Source organism: Chlamydotis macqueenii, chromosome 2, assembly GCF_036417535.1.
Source record: "Chlamydotis macqueenii isolate bChlMac1 chromosome 2, bChlMac1.mat, whole genome shotgun sequence".
Classification (NCBI taxonomy): Eukaryota; Metazoa; Chordata; class Aves; order Otidiformes; family Otididae; genus Chlamydotis; species Chlamydotis macqueenii.
In genome coordinates, this window is record NC_141557.1 from 57,898,721 (window position 1) to 57,924,305 (window position 25,585).

The following is a 25,585-nucleotide window of genomic DNA, read 5'->3' on the forward strand; positions in this document are numbered from 1 at the left end:
ACCAAGCAAGTTCATTGCTGACAGGTAAGAGGGCAAGTGAATGGCTGTACACACCAATAATTCCAGAAGCGTAGGTGAGTTCAACCACTAAAGACAATGGAGGAGAAGGTATCAATCATGGAGAAAAATAAATGGCACCAAGGAAAGTGAGGTTATTTCCCTCCTGTTATCAACCTACAATAGCCTTTTCTCTGCTCTGAGACATTCAAACTGTTCCGACTAATCTGTTACCTTCCCCTCAGTATATTTACCTGAGCTTTGCATCACCACTTGTATTTCTATCTTATTTACCTTTACACAGCTCTTGGACCTCAACAGAAGATATTCAAAATATCAGTCACCAATTATATTGCAGACAAAAGCATATGGAACATAAAATGCATGGGAGCATGTGGCATTCAAAGACAGATGACTCTGAAATTCCTGATAGAAATTAGCACCTTTCCTTACTTGATTACTCAGGAAAAGGAGGTATTTTTAATTCACAGTCACCTCCAGATGCTAACAATCCATTCATTAGCAGCATTTTCACCAAATAGTAGGCTGACCTTGACAGGAAATTTGCTCACATTCAAGATACTATTTAAAATCCAATAGCCACTTTGATTGTTGTAAAATAGAGCTGAAAACTTGAAAAAAACTCAATTTATGGATAAGTGATCGCAACAGATGTAGTGTAAGAAAATACAGTTTACATGAAGACAATCTAACACAGTTTGGATTTGTGTTATAACACTGCTGCTGTAGAAGTATGCTTTCTGCTATCTCAGTGTATAGACCTTCCAAAAATATAGAGATGAAATCTCTAGGGTGAGCAACGTTCCTCTTTCCGGAGTTCCTCCATGTTCATGATGTACAAAGTGCCATAAAATGCCTATACACTATGTGTATAGAGAAGTGGCTGGTAGGGCAGCGCAATAAGGAGACACAGCTAGACCCCAAATTCCTTCACTGAAAAGAACGGTCCATGAAAGAGACTATTTAGGGAAGTACTCCTGAGGGATAGACATTTTGTCAGCCTAGTCTCACAGATGTCTCCCTCCCATCTGCTTGTCCAACATTAAATACACATCCTGCAAGTCAGGATTCTGTCAGCCCATTCCAAAAGGGTATTGGTAGGGGACATCAGCCTAGGGTATTGAACAGCTAATATTTAAAGTACTTCAACATGTTCTGTTTGATTAAAAGCTTTCATGGAAAGCCTTTATTTGCAGAAAAAAATTCACAATCCTTTTGAGAAAGGCACAGTGGCTAATGTATCACAACCATTGTAAGAATTGAAAAATACCCATGGAGATGTTTTCTCACCACAAAGCACAAGGGTAATGGTCTTCCTCTTCAGAGAAGCAGAACTGGATTAATCAGTATTTTAATTCTGCAACTACCTTTATCAGTAAACCCATGGATATAAGAACAGCCAGACAAAGGAACCTAGTATGTCCTTCTCCACTAGCAAATCTGAAGATGCTATTTAACAACAAATCTGCCATTCCCAGAAATACAGCACTAATGGGAACTTCATCAGGTTGCTGCAGAATGTTGCCATTTTACTCTGATTCTTGAAAGAATAATCTTATTTTTCAGAGTATAACTTCTTGCTCTTTATAGCTGTCATTGTCAACATTTAAGAATGGAAGGTGCTCTACAATGTACAGCCATTTAGCATGCTACCATCGAGCAAGGACATGAAGACAATTCCGGATCATCTGAGTAGCATAGCTTGTAGGGGCAATGTTTTCAGAAACAAGAAACAATTTTCAGATCCTGAACCTGAGACAATTTTACAGAGGTGATTTCTTAGCACTGCAATAATTCTGCCTCTTTCCTAGTACTTCACACTGGTGAGACATCAAAAAAATCAGAAGCACTTGTGATCACTAGACATTGCTGCAATTCTTGGCAAAAATACATCACTGAATTTCTCATTAAAGAGATTTTAAAGAGCAGAATCCAAACCTCAGGAACTTTAATTTACTCTCTCCAGAAAGCCCCTTCTGTTTTCAGCCACTAAAACCTAAGCCTCCGTACTTTTCAAACTTAATGTAGAGACAGTTGCAGACTTTCAACTCACAGTCATTTCTGTTAAAGATATATTTACATTTGAAACCACTTGCAAAGTAGCATTCCAGACTAATGTAAACTGGATTTTTTTCCCTACCAATTTTTTTTGTTAAACAGAATTCAAACCAGGAGCTAGAAATACTGCTGAAACACAAGCAGGAATGTAGGATGTGTGATGGTGTTATTAGGGTGAGGCTTCATTGGATCCACTCTTCCTTATACAAAACTCCCAGACACAAAAAACGTGCAGCTCTGAGAAAAGCAGGGCCATGTCTCTTCCACATATTTTCCACAATTAGGATAACAGCTGCAAGGGAAGCTGTACAACTTCCAGGGGTAAAAATGGCAGCATTAATAGTTACAGTCAAAGCACTTTTGATGGATTTGACTGATGTTCCCAGACTCGTGCTTGCTGATAGTCTATTCTAAACTCCCTGTGTTCACCTCACCTTCTCATATTCAGTCTCCTTGTATCAGCTTCATTTACTGTGAGTCCGTTTCCCCTTACCTGTTCCCCTTTACTGACCTATTCTCTTCAACTTCGCATACCATTTGGTTTGTCTCTTCCTCACTATACCCAACTCAATAAATCCTTCAATGAACTATTAGTTTTCTGCTATATTATCCTTCATTCTGCTTTTACAAACTATCTTTCTCCAGCATTTCACCCATTTCGCCTTTAGGACAGCGCTAATACTGTATGACTGTACCTAACACAAAGGGTACATGTTCTAGATTGGTTTACTACAGTAATGAGTATAATAGACTCAAATCATGGTAATCTTTAGCTTATACTACCTCACTATTGTCACTTATCCAGCTTGTATGGTAAGAGTGGTAAAAGCTGCCCCCTGGAAGTGAAGAAATTACATTTCAGTGTCCTTCACAAAGCACAGGGAAGGAAGTTCATGCAAACTTGTACAGATTGAAATAGTTCTTTTCAAAGTATGTCAGTAAAAATAGATTTCATACAAGTCTGTAATAAGACAAAGGCTAATTAGCTGCAACCACTTTTTCTTGAGGTCAAGAGGATTTACACATGGGATCACTAGCCTAGAATAGCCACACGTATTGATATGATTTTTTTTTTTTTAAACTCAGGACATACCACATCACATCTTCATTTTCACTTGATGCTAAAGTGAAAGGGCTAATGAAACAAGTTATTTTGATAGGACACAACCTACCTGGAAATAACACTTATATCTCAGCATTCTATACTCAGTATAATATCCAAGATTGCAGTAACTTAGAGAAGTTGGTCAATATTTTCTCTTTTTTTTTCCTCTCTGCATCTTGCTCTTCCTTTTCCCCTCAGTCTGTGTAGCTGGCCATATTCTGTGAATCAACAGTCTCACTGTTTTCTTCTCATCACTCCTTTATGAGATCTCAAGCATTATACAGCTGGTCATCAGGCACTGTTTCTAAGGATGTTTCATTCTTTCAGAACTTGTTTCAGTGCACATATCAAACGTCTCAGGTTCTCCTAGTCCTGCAACAGTCTCTGTTGAGACTCCTTCAGAAGCAGGAGGCACAAGATTGCTGACACCTCCAACAGTTCACTGGGATTGTCAGACAGGCGTCGCCAAAACCTTGTCCTGGATTCACTGAGATTTGCTGAAGCTGAAATGTTTTGAAGAAAAACATTTCACGTTCACTATGTCACCACCTTCCTCTGTTATTTTACTTAGACACCTAATATCCACCTATTTCTGGAAGTAACCTACCAACAAAAGTCTTACCAGCTTAAATAGGACTTCTTCTCCTAGCTCTCACAGATGCTTTGAAAAACTATTCACAGCACCAGTAATGACTTTCAACACAGTTATGCTCAGAGGACAGGAACTCACTGAGGTAGTCTCAAGCAAGACAGTCTCTGGTTTACTCGATTTTATTCAGCTTCTTATCCCAACCCTTCACTGAAGTACTACAGTTAAGGACCCAGTAGCGTTCCAGTAAGAAGCACTCCATGCCCCAAGGGTCATCCTGCACAGGCTGAATTGCAAGCGGAAGACTTCAAATTCCAAAGGAGAGACAAAAAAAAAGTCTGATTAACAGAATACAGCATAAAGACAACACATGCAAGGCACTACAAGATGCTGAATACTGCCATTCAGCAACCAGGCAAATCTAGCTTACTGTCTCTTTTAACCTCAGCCCTCAAAACACAGGAGAAGTGGGACAAAGAAATAAGATCAAAATACTTACCCTTCTTCACTTTGCTATTAAATACAGAATATGTCTTTCAGTGTATCTCTTTTAAATCAAAAAATACGTAGAATCACATCTAGAAAATACACTCGACAGCACTTCCACTGACCACTTCTTGCTGTCATTTCTTGCTGATATTGCAAGTGAAAGAGAGAGAGCCCTTTTGGGGTACAGTACTTGTTCAGATGTTTTGACTCATACTGTGCAAGTCTCTCCCTTCTTTTCTCACTCCTTGGTCTATATAGGCACCTAATTTAGCGTTACTGGAATTAAGTGATATGAATACATCCTTCCCACTTCATCCTCTACTCCAATTCATTTTAACCATACAGCTGCCCCCTGCCAGCTCTTATGCCTACGGCAAAATCAAATAGCTCTATCTGCCCCAGTCAGTTAAAAGGAATCTCTCTGCAAGGTTCCCCGCCTGGTAACAAGTTAGAGACAGTTCCTGTGGTTTGTCAGAAAGCTTCTGAAGGACTACATTTCTGCACCAGAGGAATTAATAGCTCCAAGCTTGTAAAAATTTATATATCTCCACAAAATGTCAGTAAATCTGCAGCTATCAAACTACAGATGATGATTAGCACTGTGCATATTAAACAAAGGGGTAGTGAAATCTGATTTATATATTTCTGACATGCACACCAATTCCCACCGCTTTCACAACGTAAGATCTACACAGTTCATTTTATTTTGATTAAAATTAACACATTTCACTGATGACCTTTAAAGAAAAGCTCGCTTCCAGACTCCTAAATGCACCATTGATCTACTACACTTTGTCAGCAAAACAATGATCATTCCTAAGATGCCTCTGAAAAGCTACAGTCTTGCACAGATCAGTCCATAAAGTTCCCATTGACGTAAGCAATGCAGAGATGCAGAATTTGCATAATCAGCTCATTTGCTGCATTTCAGCAACAAGGGACATATTCAGCCGATTCACACCCTCACTAGAAGGTTGCTTTACTTAAGAGGAAATTGCCACATTGCAATTCAACAGACATGAAGTACATTAGCTGGGTAGCAGCTAAGTAAATAATCAAATGAAGATGTATGTAAGTTATTATTACCTTTGCTCCACAGACAATGAAAATGACCTTTGTTGAAAGGCTGGTTCAGAATCAGAAGGCAAATCTTCAGGTTTCCTGTAAGATAAATGTTGATTCTTATTAGTAAGGATATTGATTTTCTTTTTTTTTAATTTTGTTTTTGCCATATTAATTTTAGTTCAACCACCTCAGAGCAACTCCACTAATTTCCTCGCTTCTTAGGTTTCACCATTTTTAGATAGAGAAGCTGCCAGAAGTTCATTAGACGCCTTTTACATGGTAAGGTTTTGCTAAACTTTTTAATTTCTAAGTGACTTTTACTCACTGAAGGCTATCCTCGACAGGACCCCACATCTATACAGCTCTCGTTTAATTTCCCACTTGCTCCTGCTGCCTGGATGCAGCATTTACTGATACTGGCTTCACCCTGACCTCTATTAACAGGGAAGGCTGTAGCTGGCTCCATATGAATCTGCCTGTAATCTAGGTCCAATATTCCACTCTCCTGGTGGATGCGGAATTCTTGCTGCCATCAGTGGCTTCTGTGCCTATGTTTTCATATCATGCAGAAGCTCTAATTGTGATAGATCCACTGTGGTAAGTACTTTACAAATACAGAATGAAAGGACATGCTCAAGGAGCTTAAAAGCAAAGCTAGTAAAAACAAAAAGTGAACTTTAGCCCATGTTATCTATGTGATACTGCAGACTGAAAATCTAAGTGGATTTACCAGCAACCTAAACTGATCCAACAGTCTGAAGGGGCTCCTAAAGCCTCCTGCCCTAGCAATATATCCGTTGTGAAGGCCGAAAATAAACCTACAAATACAAAAATCTTAAAATAAAAGGATTTATGATATGACACATTTTGGTTTCAAAGGGTAAATATGTAAATCTTATGACAGTTGCCTGTGGTGGGATTTACATTATTTCACTTCCTAATTATCTTACCAATCATATAGGAATACAAGTTTCCCCTGGAGCTTGATATCCTTAGGCAATCAAGTTAATGAAGCATTATTTGTTCATATGAAGGCACTATAACTGAAAAAAAGGAAACCTCTATCACTAGAAAGTATTTTAAGCTTGTGAGCAAATCCAGTCTAGCAGGAGGCAGAAGGCACAGGTGAAGCTGTGGCTTAAGGCATATGATGTTACCAGGGAAAACAGAGGTGGTGAAAGTCCTGAAGGTACAGGAACATCTTGGGGTGAGAGTAGGGAGGGGACAATCTTTAAAATAATGAATGAAATGGTTAGGAGTATCAAGTGAGGGTTAGGAGATTGGGACACCACCACTTTGCATCTCGCCTTTCGAGTGATTTAGGGTTTCTCCACTGAGCCATTCTATGCCTCAGTTCCCTAAAACAGAAATAGCAGTATTGGCGTCCTTTGTAAGTATCAAGAGAAACACTACTGAAGACTGAGACAATTTTTACTCCAGTAAAAAGTCTACATGTTTACCACAGCTATCTTCTGTGTGCTTTCAAATACCTTCCCTCGTATCTTCCACTTGCATCTTTGTTGACATGGTCAGCAATTAAATTCTATTTAATTCATGTACATATATAGGGGAATAAATTTACTTAGGGCATAAATTTACTTAGAAAAGAATTGTGAGGTCAGAGGAGCAAGTAAACATGGGAAAGCTTTTCTTTGCCTAGTCTGAACAGTTTTGCCTTGTCCTTGAACTTTAAGAGAACGGTAGAAAACAATACATTCAAACTAAGCACCAATTTCCAGCTGCCTCACAAAATGGGACCTCAGCAGCAGATCTCCTAATGATGGTTAAGTGAGAAAGGCTGACAACTCCTTATATTAAACATAATAATCCAGTGGTGTCCTCCACTGAAGAGAGCCAGCAAACATCGCAGGTTCTTTTACTGACATGGTAATACAAATAGACACGGGTGCTGTAAACCTATTCCTACTGGTGAATCACAAAAGGCATTTCTGTGTCCCTTTTAAACCCTTAAGCCATATCAGCATATGAAAACACAGTAGATTTTTAACTCTGTTTTTGCACATCAGGAGGACTCTTGTTATATATAGATATGTTTTTGAAGCCAAGGCCTGGCTGTAAGTGTCCACACCGAGACTTCAGAGGCTGATTTTCAGACATGATACTCCCAACAGTTTCCAGTGAGGCCTGGAAGAACTGCTGGCTCTTACTTGTTCAGTTGTTGCAAAGAAGCAAAGAAGCAGATGCCTCCAGCACACACAGTTAGGAGGAGGGTTTTGTGTGTTTTGGGTTGGGGTATTTTTTTTTGTGTGGTTTTGGTGGTTTGGGGTTTTTTGGGGGTTGAAAAAGTGAAGAAATTGAAATTACTATTTCTCTTGCTTTTAGAAAAGTGACCATTCCAGTCATTTCAAACCACTGCAATTAATGTATGATAAAATGCTACGATTAATGCTACCAAAATGAGCCTAAATGTCAGTATTTTAATGGTGCTCACTGAGTTAATATAAAGCTGCACAAAGGGCTCAGTCCTCAATAGATGTAAAACAGTAATAAAATTGGGCTGCAATAATTTAAAACCATTGCCCTAAAAACTCTTAATAAACTGGGACTTCTGATGGCAAAGATGACATCAACGGACAGAATATGCAGCATCCATCACTCTGAGAAAAACTGATGAGAGCTCACTGTGCCACTGCTCCGAGCACTCTACTGGCTATTCATTTGAAAACAAATCTACTTCAAGGCCATTTATCTTTAAAAGCCCTTAACAAATTAGGAAGCATCTATCTCCTGGACTGTCTGCCCATCCATTTTTTCACAAAGATAATTAGCACCCTGACCCAACCATTAACAAAACTGTGCTCTGTTTGGACTAATGGGAAAGAGAATTCTGTAAGCAAGAATTCAGCAGCAAAAATAACTTGTCCCCAAATATGGATATCTCCACTGAGGAAGCTTTTGTTGGTCTTTTGTTAGAGGCAGAACAAGTTGTTCTCTTGCATAGTTTCTTCCATTTTTAGTATAATTTTCTCTTTCATTAACTACTTTTCTTGCAGCTTTTGCAGACTGAGCAAATTCAGCCATCTGCAAGCACAAGCAGAAGAGAATAAATTCCTCCATACAAAATCTCCAGTTTATTCTCAAGGTTTACATCAATGCAGAGAATGAATGGAGCCGAGTTCCACAATGTAAGTTCTCTTGTAGAGAAATTAGCTGCACAGTGATGCCTAATTTCCCCAGGACAGGAGGACAGAAGGATGACTACAGGAAAATTTTACTTGCATTTAGGGAACCAAATGTATCCATCTCCAGTCTTACCACGTGTTTTCCTATTTGCCGCTTATAAACCTAGCAGTCTTACAGGTATAACTTACAGACATACGTATTAACAGGTGCAGAACTACATCAACAGCCAATTATATGCAAAAATACAGTTAAAAAAAAAATCTTTTAGCAGACTTGGAAAATTCCTAGCGTTTGGATAAATCTTGATCATGTTAATCCTGCCAGAAACAAAGAGAACCATTTCCTTACTTTCCTAGGTTGCAAATCAGTCAACTGGGACCATCAGTGAATGACCTCATCCTTTCTGAAAACTTTTTTCCCTTCTCTGCTTTCCAACTTTTATTTAGCTGCACTTCTTTGACAAAGCTTTTCTCATGGTTGCTTAGAAAGGACTTTAATCAAAGGTGTTGTGAATGTCTCTGACAGCCGGTGCAATGCCTTTTTACCACATTTTAATTCACTCAGAAGAATTCCAATATATTTTAGAGCACACATTTGCTATTCTAGAAGTCTTCTTGGCGTTTACCTGTCATATTATACCCATCTAGCTATTCTATAAATATTTATAATATCATTATGCATTTTTTATTGATTTCTCCTTGTCACATGCCAGTCTTCAGGCTGTATGTCTGTCATAAAGCATATGCAAAAGGCATGTATATTTTTAAAGACAACCTTTTCTCTGGTAGACAATAAAATAATATATGCCCCTTCTTTGTTTCCTTTCAGTCTTAGAATAATATCGCTGGAAGTTATTCTGCATACTGTAAGGTTCCTGGCTATTGAATTTTCCAACGGAGAAAAGGCTTTCATTGCTTCAAACAAGAGGGCCTTTGGGAAAGATCACTTCTATTCTCAGGCTTTGTGAAATGATGTTAAGTGGTAACACACAACAGGGGTATATGCTCTGCTAGGATACTGGTGTGCCTCTCAGTGCTAACAAAATATGACTCCAAAGTCAGAGCTTCAATCACAGAAAGTGGCTTCTGCTTAGCAATTCTTGCTTTGGTTTGTTGTTTGGTATTTGTGTTTTATTGCTTGCCTGAAGAAGAGCAGAGCCATTCCTTTCCTTTCCAATGATCTATCAAGCATCTTCCACAAAGAGGAAGGTTTAGTACAGAGGAAGAAGGAGAGGAGAGACAGGTAGTACGGGGGCAGAGGGATTTTACCATTAGTAAAGTATTTCATTAATTTAATCTAGAAAGTTTGAAGTTGGAAGACAGTTATACATTTTCAGAAAATTTCTGTACTGGTAGAATACATCTAGATATCCACGATACTAACCAAGATCTCTTGAAAAGATACTGCACAGATTTGCATTACACATATTTCTGATCACACAGGTGGGAGTCCAAAAATACAATGAGCTTCTGAGAGAGAAAAACTCTGAATGATCCTACAAAAAATTTCGTCCTGATCATGTTACTGCACTCATATCAGTCTGCTTGCCAGCTTCCAGTACCATAATTCAGGAAATTCCTGCCCCACAGATTTGGGTTTTAAATGAATAGTCACTGCCTACTTAAATGTCAGGGTCTGTGGAAAGGGATAAGGCATTTTTTTCACAATTTCAAAACAGTAACACTGATAAAAGACAGCAGAGCAACAGGCTGGGGCAGCTCTTTATATGGCAGTTGAAGTTTCTTCTGATACAGAAGAATTAGCACTGAAATTGTGATTCTAAGAATTCCACATAAGTTATATTTAGTGATAGGCTATCATAACAAACCCTTAAGAAAGCAGTTCATGAAACCAGCAAATGTAACACAATAATGTTCATGCAGCACTACAGTGAAGATAGGTGAGGCTATTGCTACAGATCACCAAAGCAAAATTACTGAAGCAACTTATTATGTTGTTGGTTTGGGGTTTGGTTTTGTGTTTGTTTGGTTGGTTTTTTAATTTATTCATTAAATTCTCCTACTTAATTGAAATACAATCTACAAAAAAAAAATCAGAAAATACCAGTTTTTACTTTAAAAATTTTCTTAACGTACTGTGCAGATTGAAAAGCTTGGCTCCTGTGTAGTGCTAAGCATTACTAAGTCAAACAAAAGCTGGAATGGGAATTTCTGCTATTGGTGAAGCTGATGTCACTAACACAGGACAATTAACAAGTGAACTTAGAAGGGTACGAATTATGACATGAAGACAAAAATAATTCATTTCAATGAACTGTAGTTGACAATTTCAATAAACACCTAAAGAAAAAAGGTTTTAATACTTATATTCCTTAAATTGGGAACATGGCTATTTAAAGAATGCTACTCTAACCCACGTTCTTCCTTAAATGAAGGCTCATGTAGAAAAATGCCACTGATTACAACTGAAGTATTCATGTTTCACATCAGTGAAAGGCCCCTAAAATGGTATCTTTTGCTGCCTCCAATGACAGAAAATTATTGTAGCATTGAATACACAGAAAGGAAAAGTCTTCTAACTGCTCACTACAACCTCAAAAAGCTTCTTGGTAAAACTTTTTTTTTTCATTTTCCTGTATTAGTTGTAGCACCACAATTAGCTTTTGCTTTGACATTCATCAGCATTTTCAGTGCAGTCCTAATGGGCTGTTTGTTCCACTTATCACTTGAAAAAAAAAAAACAAACAACCAGAATTCTGAATCAGAGTTTCCACTAAACAAATGACAATATATCATCTTTTTTTTTTTTTTAACCTTGTCTTTATTAAAAAGCAAATAGATGCTCAGCATATACACAGATGTTACCTAAATGGAGAGAAAATGAGATTTTTAAAACTAAAATAAAGGAGTTCGGGGCATCAGCACCCAATCTACCTGATTTTCTGCCATGCAAGCACCTGTTCCTAAGTGTTAAGGCCAAAACCAATGCTCTGGGAAGAATTACTTGACAGCTTATTGAAATGGACCATTTCAGTCAGGGCTTGTTTTAAGAGATACTATCCACTTCCCAAACATACTCAACTGGAACAGCCTCCCCATCAAAACCGAAGTAAGTAAATGTTTGATTAGACAAAAACTAAGGAGAATGAGTCCATCAGACTATGGAGCATCCCCCGTTTCCTGAAAGGGTTTCCTCATTGTGGCTCTTTGGTTTTTGTTTTTCAGACATGGAAGCACCACCACTTGTAGTTTCCTACCTGATATGCAGATGCAGTTCCTAACAGGCAATTTACTTGCTGATGTAGCAATTATTCTTGAAAGTTGACTTCTGCCTCACAAGACAAGATCCTGGTTTTATCAATTAATGCTTTTGGCAACTCACTGACTAGGAGCTCTATCTATGTCTACCTTAGCAAGCAGCATGGATGGATGAAACTGTTGGTGCTGAAGGTATGATATTCACACTATACATATTTTGGGAAGAAAGAGAGGGCGGCTACTTCAGGTTAGATCTAGTCTGGTCCTGTAGACTAAATACCCATTAGCAGTAGAAGAGCATTATGTGCACTTCTGGAGCACAGTTTTAGTTTCATTCAAGACGAAATTAGCTTACACATTCCAAAAGCACTCTAGAATGTAAAGCAAAGCACAGTAAATAGGCAAGAGCAGGTGACTTACTTCAAAAGCATATTCTTGATCTGAAAGATAAGGCTAATGTAAATATACCAACAGCACATTATTTTTGGCTTACTAATATATTTATTAAACAATTTCTTTGCCAAACTAAGATGACTAATGCCACAAGATCAGTTTAATTTAAATAAGCAACTGATTTTGTAATCTTATACTCATAAAAATTTGGCTCTAACTTTAGATTGTTATACTTAAGAGGCAACTGGACACTAGTATCTGTTGTGTAGGAAAGGTGGAGAAGTGTTAACTCAAACCTTTAGCTTATCTACACTATACATTCCTGGAAAAGCACTTAACATTAAATCCCAAAACACTACTTTTAGAATCATAGAATGGTGTCCTGGTTTCAGCAGGGATGGAGTTAATTTTCTTCTCAGTAGCCGGTGTGTTTTGGATTTCATGTGTGAAGAATGTTGATAAAAACGTGTTGATGATACGAGTTGTTGTTAATGAGACCAAAGACACTGTCTGGCTTTCCAAGTCACGTTAAAGTCTTGTTAACGTACAGATGTAGGAAGCTGGGAGAAAGACAGAATAATTGATCCAAACCGACCAAAGAGAGTATTCCATACCATAAACATCATGCTCAGTATATAAGTGGGGGTTGCCCATGGGAGTGGGCATCCATTGCATCCATTCCATTCTGGCACCCATTCGGGCACCCTTGGCATCCTTTTCTTCTCTCTTGCTTGCTGGCTTGCTCTCCCCCCTTTGGTTGCTGCTCGGTGTCATTTCCGTGATTGCTGCTCAGGACAGGCAGTGTCGGTCATCTGGACATCGGGTGGTGATAAACTGTACATTGTTCATTTTGTATATTTTGTATATATTAATATCCTTATATTGTTATTTTTGTAGTTTTTAGTATTTTAGTAAACTGTTTTTATCTCAACCCACGAGTTTTCCTTTCTTCCCAATTTCTCTCCCCCATCCCGCTGGGTAGGGGGAGGGTGAGTGAGAATCTGTGTGGTGATCCGGGCTAAACCACCACAAATGGTTATGGTTGGAAGTGACCTTTAAAGGTCATCTAGTCCAACCCCACATTCAAGAAGCAGGGACATCTCCAACTAGATCAGGTTGCTCAGAGCCCCATCCAACCTGGCCTTCCAGGGATGGGGCATCTACCACCTCTCTGGGCAGCCTGTTCCAGTGTTCCACTACCCTCATTGTAAAAAATATTTTCCTGATGTCTAATCTGAATCTACCTCGCTCTGTTTTAAAACCATTACCCCTTGTCCTTTCACAACAGGCTTAAGGTTACCTTTAAGAAGGCAAACTTTTTAAGGTTACTTTTCAGAATGAAACCTTTGCACTGAACAAATAGTGCATCTTCTATCAAAATGCTCCTTATTCTGCTGTTCTCTTTCTTGAACTAAGTTTTCCCCCAGCAGTGCTTCCCTTCACCAGGAAACCCAGTGCTCTGCTGTTATACCAGGGAATATTTTCAAACTTATGCAGCCCAGATCAACACTCTGAAACGTAAATGCTTCATGTTTAAAAAGTTTCACAACTCCTGCAGAACTGCTACTTTGAAAATGGAAAAACTTCTTTCAAGTCAGTCAGTAAAATCCAGTCCCTACATCTGTGCTCTTGCTAACAAGTTGTCAGCTTTAATTCAGAGAAACAGTTAAGCTTGGACTATTGTATTAATTATAGCCACTACTTATAAAACATTGTATAGCTGCATTTACCACACTGAATCCCAAGCCTCCAAACAAGCCATTTAATTTTCCTCATAAGAGTGACAACTCCAATAATAAATCAGCGCAAATTATGCAAAAGGATCACAGACCTTACAAACATGTTCTCAAACTTATTGAATGAATAAATCAAATATGCATACCCAGCTGCTTTTCGTGCAAATGCAGTGTTATCCCTGTCAACGCATTTTAGTGTTAATTTCTTCATGTAAATTCTATTGATTTTTAAATATTTTACAGCTCTTAATTCTCCAGGCAAATTCCAACAAGAGGAGCAGGAAGAAAAGGGGATTTTTGCAAACAGTCATGCTGAAAAGCTGCAATGTGGTACTCTCTGGAGAGCCTTTTACAAGAATTTATGTGGATGAATGCTGAACAACTCATTTTTCACAGTAAGTCACAAACATGGCCATACATATGGCATAACCCACCTACACTATTGACCACTGATACTCCTAGAAGGGTGCTACACCTTGCAGTGAAAACTTCTCAATTAATTCTGGTGCTCCTCTGGAGACTGTAAGGGCTGCATTTTTCATCTCAGTATGTGATGGGACACTTTTTTTCATACACACTCCTATAGTCCCTAGCTGCACGTCTGAGTGCTTGGGACTTCTGCTCTTTATGTGTCAAACATCTCAGCCTGTTCAAATAGAATAAGATCACAGAGTTACCAGTAGCGAATCTTCAGTTTCAGACAACCTGCCTAGCATCACAAAGAAACTTCATGGCAGAATTCAACCCTCATGGGCAATATCTGACTGAACTGAATCATGAGAAGTGTCTACTTAAATATAAATCATAACAATCACACTTCTTACTATTACATACATGGAAATGATGCTTGTGCGCCATTACAAACTCTTGTTTGAAAATAAACTCATTGGGGTAACCAGTCACTTTGAGGAGGTAGCAAGGTACGTAAACCCTAACAGGCTTTCGGAGAGACACATACTGACATATGCACCATTTGCTACTGCAAGGCCCTTGGCTTGGTTTACTTCATATCCTTGCTGCTTGTGTCCAGAGATGTCGATGGACCATTCATCCATCATTCTGTGCTTTGTGCAAATAGGACTCTCATCTCATCCTGAGCACAATAAAGTTCAGAATCAGCTGGAAGCTGAGATTTGTCAAATATATTTAATCCTGTGGCATGGAAAAATGGCCAGCTGAGGCTGAAAAGATGATTAGGGAGTAAAATAGCAGGAGGAGGGAACAACTTTCTGCAGAACTGCCCAAGGTTGCAGAGTCTGACATGACCTTTCATATTTCACATAAACTTTATAAGTGCATGAGTTTTGCTGCAACTACCTTCTAAAAATATATATACTAAATGCTTTGCTTTGATATTCACAGGCAAGTAGTCTTCGGAGACAGTACCCACTTTACACCTTCTAAGTTCGATACATGTGGAAGCTCTTAAAAGACAAGAATTAGACATACAGGCTTGCTATGGAAAATATTGATTGTGACATGGTAAATTTGACTTTCCTATTTAAAATTTCCAGGCAGGGCGCATTAGGTTTGGAGCTTAAATCTACATCAAATCTAAACTGAAAGCAGATGCGAAGAGACCCCACCTGGAGTACTGTGTCCAGTCCTGGAGCCCCCAAGATAAGAAGTACATGGACCTGTTGGAGGGGGTCCAGAGGAGGGCCACGAAGATGATAAGAGGGCTGAAGTACCTCTCCTATGAGGACAGGCTGAGAGAGCTGGGGCTGTTCAGCCTGGAGAAGAGGCTCTGGGGAGACCTTATAGCGGTCTTCCATACCTAAAGGGGGCCTACAGGAAAGATGGGGAGAGACTGTTCAGTAGGGCCTGTTGTGAAGAGGGGAGGGGTAATGGCTTTAAAATAGAGGGAGGCAGATTCAGATTAGATGTTAGGAAAACATTTTTACACTGAGGGTGGTAGAACACTGGAACAGGTTGCCCAGAGAGGTGGTGGATGTCCCATCCCTGGAAATGTTCAAGGCCAGGCTGCACAGGGCTCTGAGCAACCTGATCTGGTTGGAGATGTCCCTGCTCCTTGCAGGGGGGTTTGGACTAGATGACCTTTAAAGGTCCCTTCCAACTCAAACTACTCTATGATTCTATGAGAATCTATGAAATTTCCATTTTGTCTTCAGGCTGAAAAATAAACACAAATTACTATAACATATTAGCTTCTCGTTTTAACCTTTTCTTCCGCAAAAAGATATTGAAATGTCTTCTTTTTAGAGAAACTTTAGGAACTACCAACCGACCTCTCCAGTGCCCCAAAAACTACTACTACTATTCCAGTAAGTTCCAGCCTTAAAAGAAAACCCAAGACAGTTGCTCACTTTCTAGTTGTTTAATAGCCAGGAATAATATAATGTCTTCCTCGCATTTTAAAAATACAGCATCACATTGTCTGAATACACTATGCTTAGAACACTTGTTATCTGGGATGTCTCTATTTCTAGGGATACAACTAGGCATACAAACTCCCCAACTGACTCGGAAACTTTGGCCATTATAGTTAGCTCAATCAGCATGCTGTAAGAGTAAGGTGACTTCAAGGAATCACAAGGCAGATGATGTTATTCAGTAGTCTCTTTGGTCAAATTGGTATAAAGCACAATACCCTCAGCAAACATTCAGCTCTGCAAACAGTATAATGCCATCTTATTTCTCCTCTCTATGGCAAACAGATATCCTTGGGTATTTTCTATAGGATTAACAAAATTTAATAGATATCCAATTATTTACACATTAGAGTGCAGGCCACTCAAATAAAGAGTAAGACTGTGAACGCATAAGTGCCTGACTGCTCAGCACTCAAAACCTCTGTTCTGCTGCCACCACTCTTCTGACACTTCAGTTATTGGCATATATTTCCTGTGCACACAGAAGTCTCATTTCCATCAGCACTGAGATGCACCTGAAGTTTAAGAGGCTGACGCAACCTCATGCCTCTTTTGATCTCAAAACACCACTACTATCCACCAACTAGACATTCCTCTACTGATCTCATTTGAAGAGCACGTTTAAAGTAGCTGTTCTCAGAGCATAGCTAATAGACGCAGCTTCACAACATCAGCCATCTCCTTTTTGAAAACTGGAAAGGAGCTATACCTTTTACCAGCATGGATTAATAGTTGGAGTGCTCCATCAGGAAGCTGATGACCCAAATACAGGTTCCTTCTTTGTCAGAGGGAGTTCACATCCAAATCCCGCTTCAGTCAAGACAGAGCTCTCCTCCCTAGACATGACATTTTTCTTCGGGAAGCAGATCCCTCCCTCCCTGCTCCAAAAGTTAAATCACAGAATCATAGAATAGTTAGGGTTGGAAGGGATCTTCAAAGGTCATCTAGTCCAACACCCCTGCAAGGAGCAGGGACATCTTCAACCAGTTCAGGTTGCTGAGAGCCCTGTCCAACCTGGCCTTGAATGTTTTCAGGGACATCAACCACCTCTCTGGGCAACCTGTTCCAGTGTTCTACTACCCTCAGTGTAAAAAATTATTTTCCTAATATCTAATCTGAATTTACCTCCCTCTATTTCAAAACTATTATTGAATTAGTTTCATAAAACAGTTAAATAGGTGGAACATATGGAAGTCCGACTCTGCAGTCCAGTAACCTGGATATAGCTCTCCAATGTTTACTTATCCAAAACTCTGTTTCACACCTTGAGTAAATCCTCCAGTTCCTTCACCATGGTATTACAAGAACATTACACCACTGTTGCCTCTTTCATAATGCGTGATGTGCTTTCAGAGAAAAGCATAAGCTCTGATTTTGTAAGATATTTTTCAAATTAGAAATGGCTTCTGGCTAAATTCTAGTTCACACATTACAAGCTTCTGTTTCCCTATCTCCCTTCAGCCATCCAAGTGAAATACACGATCGCTTACTGTCCTGAACTCTTGTGTACTAAGCACTTACTAAGCACTTAACTGCACATAGCATTCAACCAGGCTACCATGCACTTTGGAGTTGGTTGGTTTCTTAGAATCTCTTTTAAAAGGTTCACTGAGTTTAAAAGAGTTGTGTAAATTACAAATAATCTCTGCAACCATCAGTTATTTACTCCTTAGATACAATGGGTGAGATTGATAACAAAACTCCCATTGACTCCCAGGATTTCACCTTACATGCTTTTATGAAAATACATGCTGAGATGCATGTTCTGTAACATTTCCTACCTCTTTGGGCTGGATGCCAGAGCAGACATTTCTACCCATATCCACTTTTCAGTCTTGTGGTTTACCCAAAGCAGATTCTTCTTTACTTTTAAGGGAGCAGATCTGATGCAAGGTCTGAGTGCCATCCAAAAGGTTCACAGGGCAACAAGGAGTTTTATAGTGGTTGAAACAACAGTTCATGTGAGCAGTGGTGGCAGTGGGAGGGCATTCAGGCCCCTAAAGTGAGGTTCTGGTAAAGAGCAATGAGGCGGAGAACATCTTCCACTATTACCCTGAAAATCCTTTTATCAGATGTAGAAAGGAAAGGCAATGACTGTAATTTGCCAACAACCTTCACAAATATTTCACTTCTAAAATAATGCCTTGTTTTCATGAGCTTCATTTTATTATTTCTAGAGTTAACTTTTTATCTAATGGAGGCAGCTCAGTTCTGCTGCCCGTTTCAGGACATTCTATAAGTTTATATCCATTATTGGCTTCTTTTTTAACAAAACATTTTAAAGACCTACTTCTACATATACTTCTTTATAAACAGATCAATCTACATCTTGAGAAAACAAGCTAAAATAAATTAAAAGAAAGCTAAAAAAAATAAGATAATGAAAATTACTTCATATTCTCAGCCACGTGTGGAATTTTTGTGTAACCTGGATGAGGTTCCTCTTCAGATTTTATTCCGCAATATGTCATTGTGTTGCATCTGGTAGAAAAATAAGACCTAAAATCAAAGTTCTGTGGACTGAATAGCTCTGATAAGCTATTCAGTGGGCTTACTAAAATCAGGAACTGGCCATTTGCATTTTGGTATAAAACTACTGGGTGATAAAGAAACAAATGCAGAACACTTCCAGAATATTGATGCTTCTTCCAGAGGTATATAAAAAAATTGCTTAATGCTGAAAATCTTAGAATGAGCACTGTTCATCCTTCATCTAACTTTTAAACATGACTGAAAAGGCCCTTTGCAAGTAAATGGTCTGATAGTATTATTGGGATCACTCTGTAGTCTGGTAGAACAGGATACAATATCCAGGAAATATAGGCTCATAAGAAAGTAGGTCCCCCACAGAACGCCTGTAAGTAGACTACTTACACAAGCAGACCCACCAAATCATGAGTACAATCTGTTCCCATAAGGTGTTTGTCACACAAATAAGGTTTTGTAGGTTTAGTCACTACACAAAGTCTATGATAACTCCTTTTATTATAAGGCACTTGGGCTTCTTTATAGTCCCTAGTTTTGACATGCTGCAGATCATGTATAATTAAAGATAACTGTTACTTTCTTCCTTCCTCCACAATACAGTAAAGACTCTAAACAAAGACAAGCTCTGGGACCATTAAGAGAGGCCCTTGTTTGCAGACTGTCTTTCCAACCAGCTCCTTCAATTTCAATACTAAAACTGTCACGCTTAATTAAGAGTTATGGGGCATAACCATTTCAAAACCATAAATCCATACAGCAGAAAAGTAACATGACTGCCTTAGCAAACATCTCTTTTTAAATAAGCAATATCTCTTTCTGAGACCTAATTTAGGTTCCTTATACACAACTTTGTATTGTAAATATCTTTATTGCTTCTCCTGCAGTGAATATAAAGATTGCCATAAAATAATTTCATCCTGATGTCTTCTGGTTTATTTGCCTATTTAAAGTGGACTTCAGTGCATATTCTAGTGCTTACATGGTTCTGTCCAAATTCATCACAGCTTTTTGCAACCCTTCAAAAACTCTGCAGAGAACTGTAGTTCTCTCCAGTTTCTTTTATTATTTTCTTTCTAAAGTTGCTTCGCCTTTTGAGTGTGCACAGCTGTCCACACATCCACACATTTCCACGTACAGTCTTACCATGAAATTTCACTCATTTAGAGAGATTTTCTGGCCTTTACAGCTGAGAAGTTACACTTGAAAAATGAAAATCCTTAAAAACATAAATGTGGTTAAAACAGTATCATATTTATTACTATTTCTTAACCTAATGATATTTGTAATGATTGTGTGAGGAAACTTTTGGCTTTCTTCATCTGGTCCATGGACTAACAGAGGACTTCAATTTATAGAACTGCTGACGATCTAATAACCAGGTTACAGCCACCTCCTTAAAACAGAAGTTTCCTTAAAAACTTAAATGGGTTCTATCTTGATGAGCACTTTTTCATGTATTAAGCAACATGTTGCAATAGGACATGGGGTAGTGGGTTTAAACTAAAAGAGAGTAGATTTAGACTAGATATAAGGAAGAAATTTTTCACAATGAAGGTGGTAAAAACCCTGGAACGTGTTGTCCAGAGAGGTGGTGGATGCCCCATCCCTGGAAACGTTCAAGGCCAGGTTGGACTGGGCTCTGAGCAACCTGATCTAGTTGGAGATGCCCCTATTCTTTGATTCAAGTCAACTTATAGAGGAAATTCTGGCTGAATATCTAAAAGCATAATTTATGCAGCCTAAACATTAGCTGTAAAAGACTTTTATCAGCTGTTTATCAGATCCAGAGAGACAGAAAATACACCCTGACTGGTGAGTTAATACATCTTGGAAAAAGATACTAAGAAAAGGAGATAACTCGTTCTCTTCTTCATTACCCTATCTGGAAAATGTGTTTAATAATAATGCTTTGAACTTAAATTTCCATTTGTAGATTTGAAATCCCTTTACAAAGGTGCATAAGCATTATTACTCTCATTTCACACTTGGCCTCCCTAAGTACTGAGATTTGTAGCAATTTGTATGAGAAGCAGTGTTCTCCAGTGAATAAGTTAAGAGTTTGAAATTCTCTCCCCAGGGTTTTCTTCCCAGCTAAGCTGTAAACTTCAGTCTACACTGTAAACCTACTGGTGCAAAACCAGACACAGTCCATCTGAAATTGGTGGGTTTCTGCATAGGAATAAGAGTCCAGCCAGAAACTCATGACATGGATCTGAAGAATTTCTGCCTAACATTGATCTAGCCAGTTAAAATTAACTTTTCTAGACCACTAGGAAGACGGTCATCATAGAGGTCATCACAGTATTCAGAAACAAAAATATGCAAAGAAATGAAATTTTCATAAGAAAAAGGAAATACTAGGATAAATAGCAGCGGACAGTCTGGAGTTTCACCAGGAGAACCCCTTAATCACAGTCATCATACTTTTTTCTCCTCTTTTGTTGATAAATAATCTCTCACCCTAATTTCCTGTAATACAGTTTTTCTTACTCTATAATTCCTCCTCTGGTCAACAGCTCCTGCACATTGCAGCAACCATACCTATGGAATGCAAATTTTGTCATGGAAAGAACTTCTGTTTGGTAAATCCAAGGATCCAGGAAAATACTGAGTCCATCTTCGTCAAATGGAACCATTTTAGAGTCATTTATTCTCAAATATGACTTGGTCACTTAGGTTAAACTTTAATCAACATTTCCAATTTCACACTGGATTAATGGCTAAAAATGAGGAAGCAATATGGTATTTTTCTTTTTTAGAATTATGGGAGCAATAAAAATCAGGCCTATAAGGCTAACATGTAGAAAAACAGATTTTGAGAGCTATAACCTTTAAACTATTACCTATTCTTCAAAAAGCTGCTTACTTTCAGGGTCAGGCCTAAACCATGATGGCCCACAAAGTCAAAAGAATCTCTCAGTCTCATCAGCTTCAAAATTACTCCAACTTTTTCCTCACATATCAGTTGGCTGATAAATCAATCTGCTTACTAGTGTTCTTCTCTGCCTGTACATGTAAAAATTGTATGGACAACCAATTTTGTACATAAAGGAGAAAAGCATAACAAAAGTGAACTGTCAAACAAAAATCTTCAATGTTTTTAATTATAGTTTAGTAAATTCTATACAGAATATGAATATGAAATAGACAGATCAAACTCCTTTTCCAAGTCCAGTCTGCCAAAGAACAGAAGATGCAAAGAACTGGAGTTCTAATAATTCAAGATTTTGCTTCAGAGGTTGACATTCCTGCAAAATTTTATAATTCATAATTCATAAGCAAAAGGTCAAAAGGACTATTAAATAATTTAAGTTGCATAACAGAGGATTTTTTTTAAAAAATCTCTTAGACTTCTTGTAAGCACAGAAAAGTCTGTTCAAATTAGTCAGGAAAAAATCAACAGATTAAAAACCCACTGTGTAGTTTATTTCAGGATAGCATCACTTCTCTCTTTGTGTTATAGTTTTGTGTCGAGGCACAAATCCATCACGGATTCACCTTAATTCATGCCCAGTGCCATAACTGCTATGCTGTGTCTTTGGAAATTGCAACACTGCTTCTTTACACAGTTATTTCTAACAGTCGTTGACTATAACCACAGTTAGCCAAAATTAAACACAGGACTGCACACTGATGATGGTGACAGGCAAGAATGAAAATTTTGAGTCATATGCGTAAATCAAAGGTGTTTAGTTTGACAACCAGCATCAAGATCTCTTGATCAGTCCTGTATCATCTCATGACAAGTGAATCTTTAAAGGACATCTCAATTACCATCCCCTTTGCAAGCCTCCAGAACACTGCCTATGGCCCCCTTCCCCCTTCCTGCCAGGGCATTACAGGGTTCCCCACTCAAGAGAGTCTCCTCTACACGGGACTCACAGGATTAGGGAGGACATCACGGGGAAGCCTTGCACCCTCCATAAAAATTCACCAGAAAAGAGAACAAGTTGCAGAAATTGCAATCTGCTGGTTTAGCATACTTTTGTGGGTAAGAACTTTTGCTTCTGCTCCACTATAACTGCACTACAACCAAATCAAAGTTTCCTGTCAGCAAGATCTACTGGGAATACACGTTACTTACAGCTTAACAGCTTTCAGGTTTCTCACACCACCTCCCACTTCCTCCCTAAAGCCACAACCGAGATGATTATCGACTAATATGACAACGCTTAACAAGGGTACAGCTGATAAACTGTAGGTTTGATCCCATCCACAACGCTCATATGCCTCCAGCAGATGGTTCATCTGTCTGATTTTGAAACAGCAGGCAGCACTGCGAATAAATGTAGATGAACTGAGGAAAATATCTCATATAGAAGTTTTTATTTTATAAACCACATTCAAAGAGCATCTCTAATTATGAACAGAATTAAAGAAAAGCAGGATGAACACCAGTCCCCTCAGAACTGCATGGATTTTCCAGTTCTGCATGTGAATATAAATAAATCTTAAATCAACGTTCATAATTGTTGCACCAGGACAAATTTGTAGGAAGCTGAGGAAGTTGCAGAAGAAAAATAAACACCTACAGAAGCATAAAAATATCAATGCACATACACACATGTGTGCACACTCACACCCACAGCAAGTCATACTTTGCCATATGGGATTATAGCTCTGTATTTAGCTGACAGATTAAGCATCAATACATTTAAAAAAAAAAAGCTGAATATTACTTTTCTAATAAAAATAAGTCAAGGATTTAAAATAGAAAAGCCTTTTTAATGAAAAACAAATGGTATTTAAAACTTAATAGCCTTTAGGTCTAATAAAAAAGTCAAATCCTTTATTTAAAGGAGAAAAAAAACCTCTCTTTAATAATCACAGGCAGTGCTACACACAGAAGGAACCCCTTGCAATACAACGGGTCCTATTTATGGCAGTCTGACTATGGCAAACAGTAGCAGTGCTAATGGAAGAAAACAGATATGCCTAAAAGCAAAATGATAAAAAGTTTAAATCAGATAAAATTGAGCAGCCATTAACTTTTTCTTTTAAGAACATTAAAAAAAAAAAAAACTAACAAGTGTAAACACTCTTAACTAGTAATGAATTAATAGTCAAATGCAAACAGATCTTTAGAGGCCCTTATTAAGCAATAACAGGGGCTACAAAATTTGGGGTAATTTTTCAAGATTAAGCTGGCACGTGGCATTCGCTGGCAGCGACACTGCCTTTGCTGCCTGGGCTGTCACCAGTGTGGCTCATGGAGACTCAGGAAGCACTGGGGCATACACAAGCTGGCAGCCTCAGAACCAGACAAGTCTCATACACTGTCAAACCTGAGTTTAGCAGGCACAATCCCAGCCCTGTCCCAGGGATCATCATGGTGCCCCCTAATATGATTGTTAGGTTTGAGCCCTCTGCAGAGATCCTGCATCCACAGGTGGGAGTTCTGCATTAATTTTCAAAAGGGCCATGATCTCACCCCACACACCAACTGAGAAACTCTTAACTACCTTCTCTCCACCCTTGTGCCATCTTTCCTGACACACAGGAAAAGAATAGGCTGTTTTGATCATTAGGAGAAAATGTAGTGAAATAAGTTCTAGATATGAAGCGTGCACACAAGTGTTTGACCTTCAATGAGGCAAAAACAGAAGCTAAAGCTTCAAAGCAGCCGTTATGTTGCAGTCCCTCTTCCAGCTTTTCCTTAACACTCAGTATATTGACTTTAAGGCTTATCCTATCCCAAATCTCACTCCTGCATGCAATCCTATTATGCTTGAACTTATTGGAATAATCAATACCAACACGAGTGTTCACACACTACAGTTAGTTACCTTCAATAGCTGCATTTGACGGGCTTATAAGAACAACCTCATACCAAAAAATGTAAAGATCATCTTTATCAGTTTCCCTAAATATTACTGTTTTTAAAAGATGCATCAGAGTCTTGTATCTTAAATATTTTAAGAGCATGCCTTCCCTTATTTCTTTTTTTTTTTGCTATAATGATACTCAGATAAAACAGGTGAGCAACACTTCAGATTTTTTTTTTTTCATTTTCCAGAGAAGACAACAGTTTAGATGGATTTGCCCTATCAACTCTAGCATGCAATTTAATGAGGAAAGTTTCACACCTGTAGTTTTTAAATCAATGAAGTTTCAATGATGAAAAGGCAAAATAGCAGAGTGCAGATGCAGTTTACTTCTAACTCTGTGTTCATTAGAAAGCTAAAATCACCACCATATACTATACAATAAAACTACATATGGTGCTCGCCCTACAAAGAATTTATTGCTGAGGCTTTTTAAATTTTTTTTTTTTAATAAATGTAAACCTGTGCTTCTCAGAGTATTTTGAAATTCAAATAACAAATCAATGGACTGCTAAGTGTACTTCTACAGACACACAAATGAAGCTTTTGTTCTAATTACCTTACTTCTCTGATGTGGAATGTTTAAAAAAAAAACTCCACATAATTTCAGCATTAAAAAAGTGATTAAAATGCCCCATTTGGCACCAAATGCTACCATCATAAAAACAAATGAAGGAAATTGAAATGTGTTTCCACTTTTTGAATATCCAGTTCAAATCTAAAAGCCATGAATTTCAAAATAATGTGGATCTGAACTGATTAGCTAGCCAAACATTCTTGAGTGACAAGATAAAAATTGCTTATAATGTGGTGTGACCTCCAAAAATTGGAAAACACTAACATGCTAGTGGTACTTTAAAATTTATTTTTCAAAAGCTCTAATGCTTTTTTGTTGTACCAGAAAAACAGGCATACACGCATAGACTGGTGATCTGACACTAGGCAGCTATCTGGAAGAGGGAGCATTTACAAAGTCACCAGTGAACCCAGCAGCATACCTGCCGCAACACTTGCACAGTGCATTAGGTTAGATAAGTTAACATAAAAGGTGGTAATTTGCCAAAT

The 25,585-nt window shown here is 38.3% G+C and overlaps 1 protein-coding gene across 2 annotated transcripts in view; it reads right to left on the reverse strand.

Annotated features, from left to right (window-relative positions):
- Positions 1–25,585, reverse strand: part of TPK1 (thiamin pyrophosphokinase 1) — a 302,095-nt gene that overhangs the window by 235,801 nt on the left and 40,709 nt on the right. For both annotated transcript variants that reach the window (XM_086741727.1, XM_086741726.1), the window contains exon 2: positions 5,346–5,420. In XM_086741727.1, the coding sequence (XP_086597853.1) occupies positions 5,346–5,420 (75 nt within the window). The remainder of the gene's footprint in view (positions 1–5,345; positions 5,421–25,585) is intronic.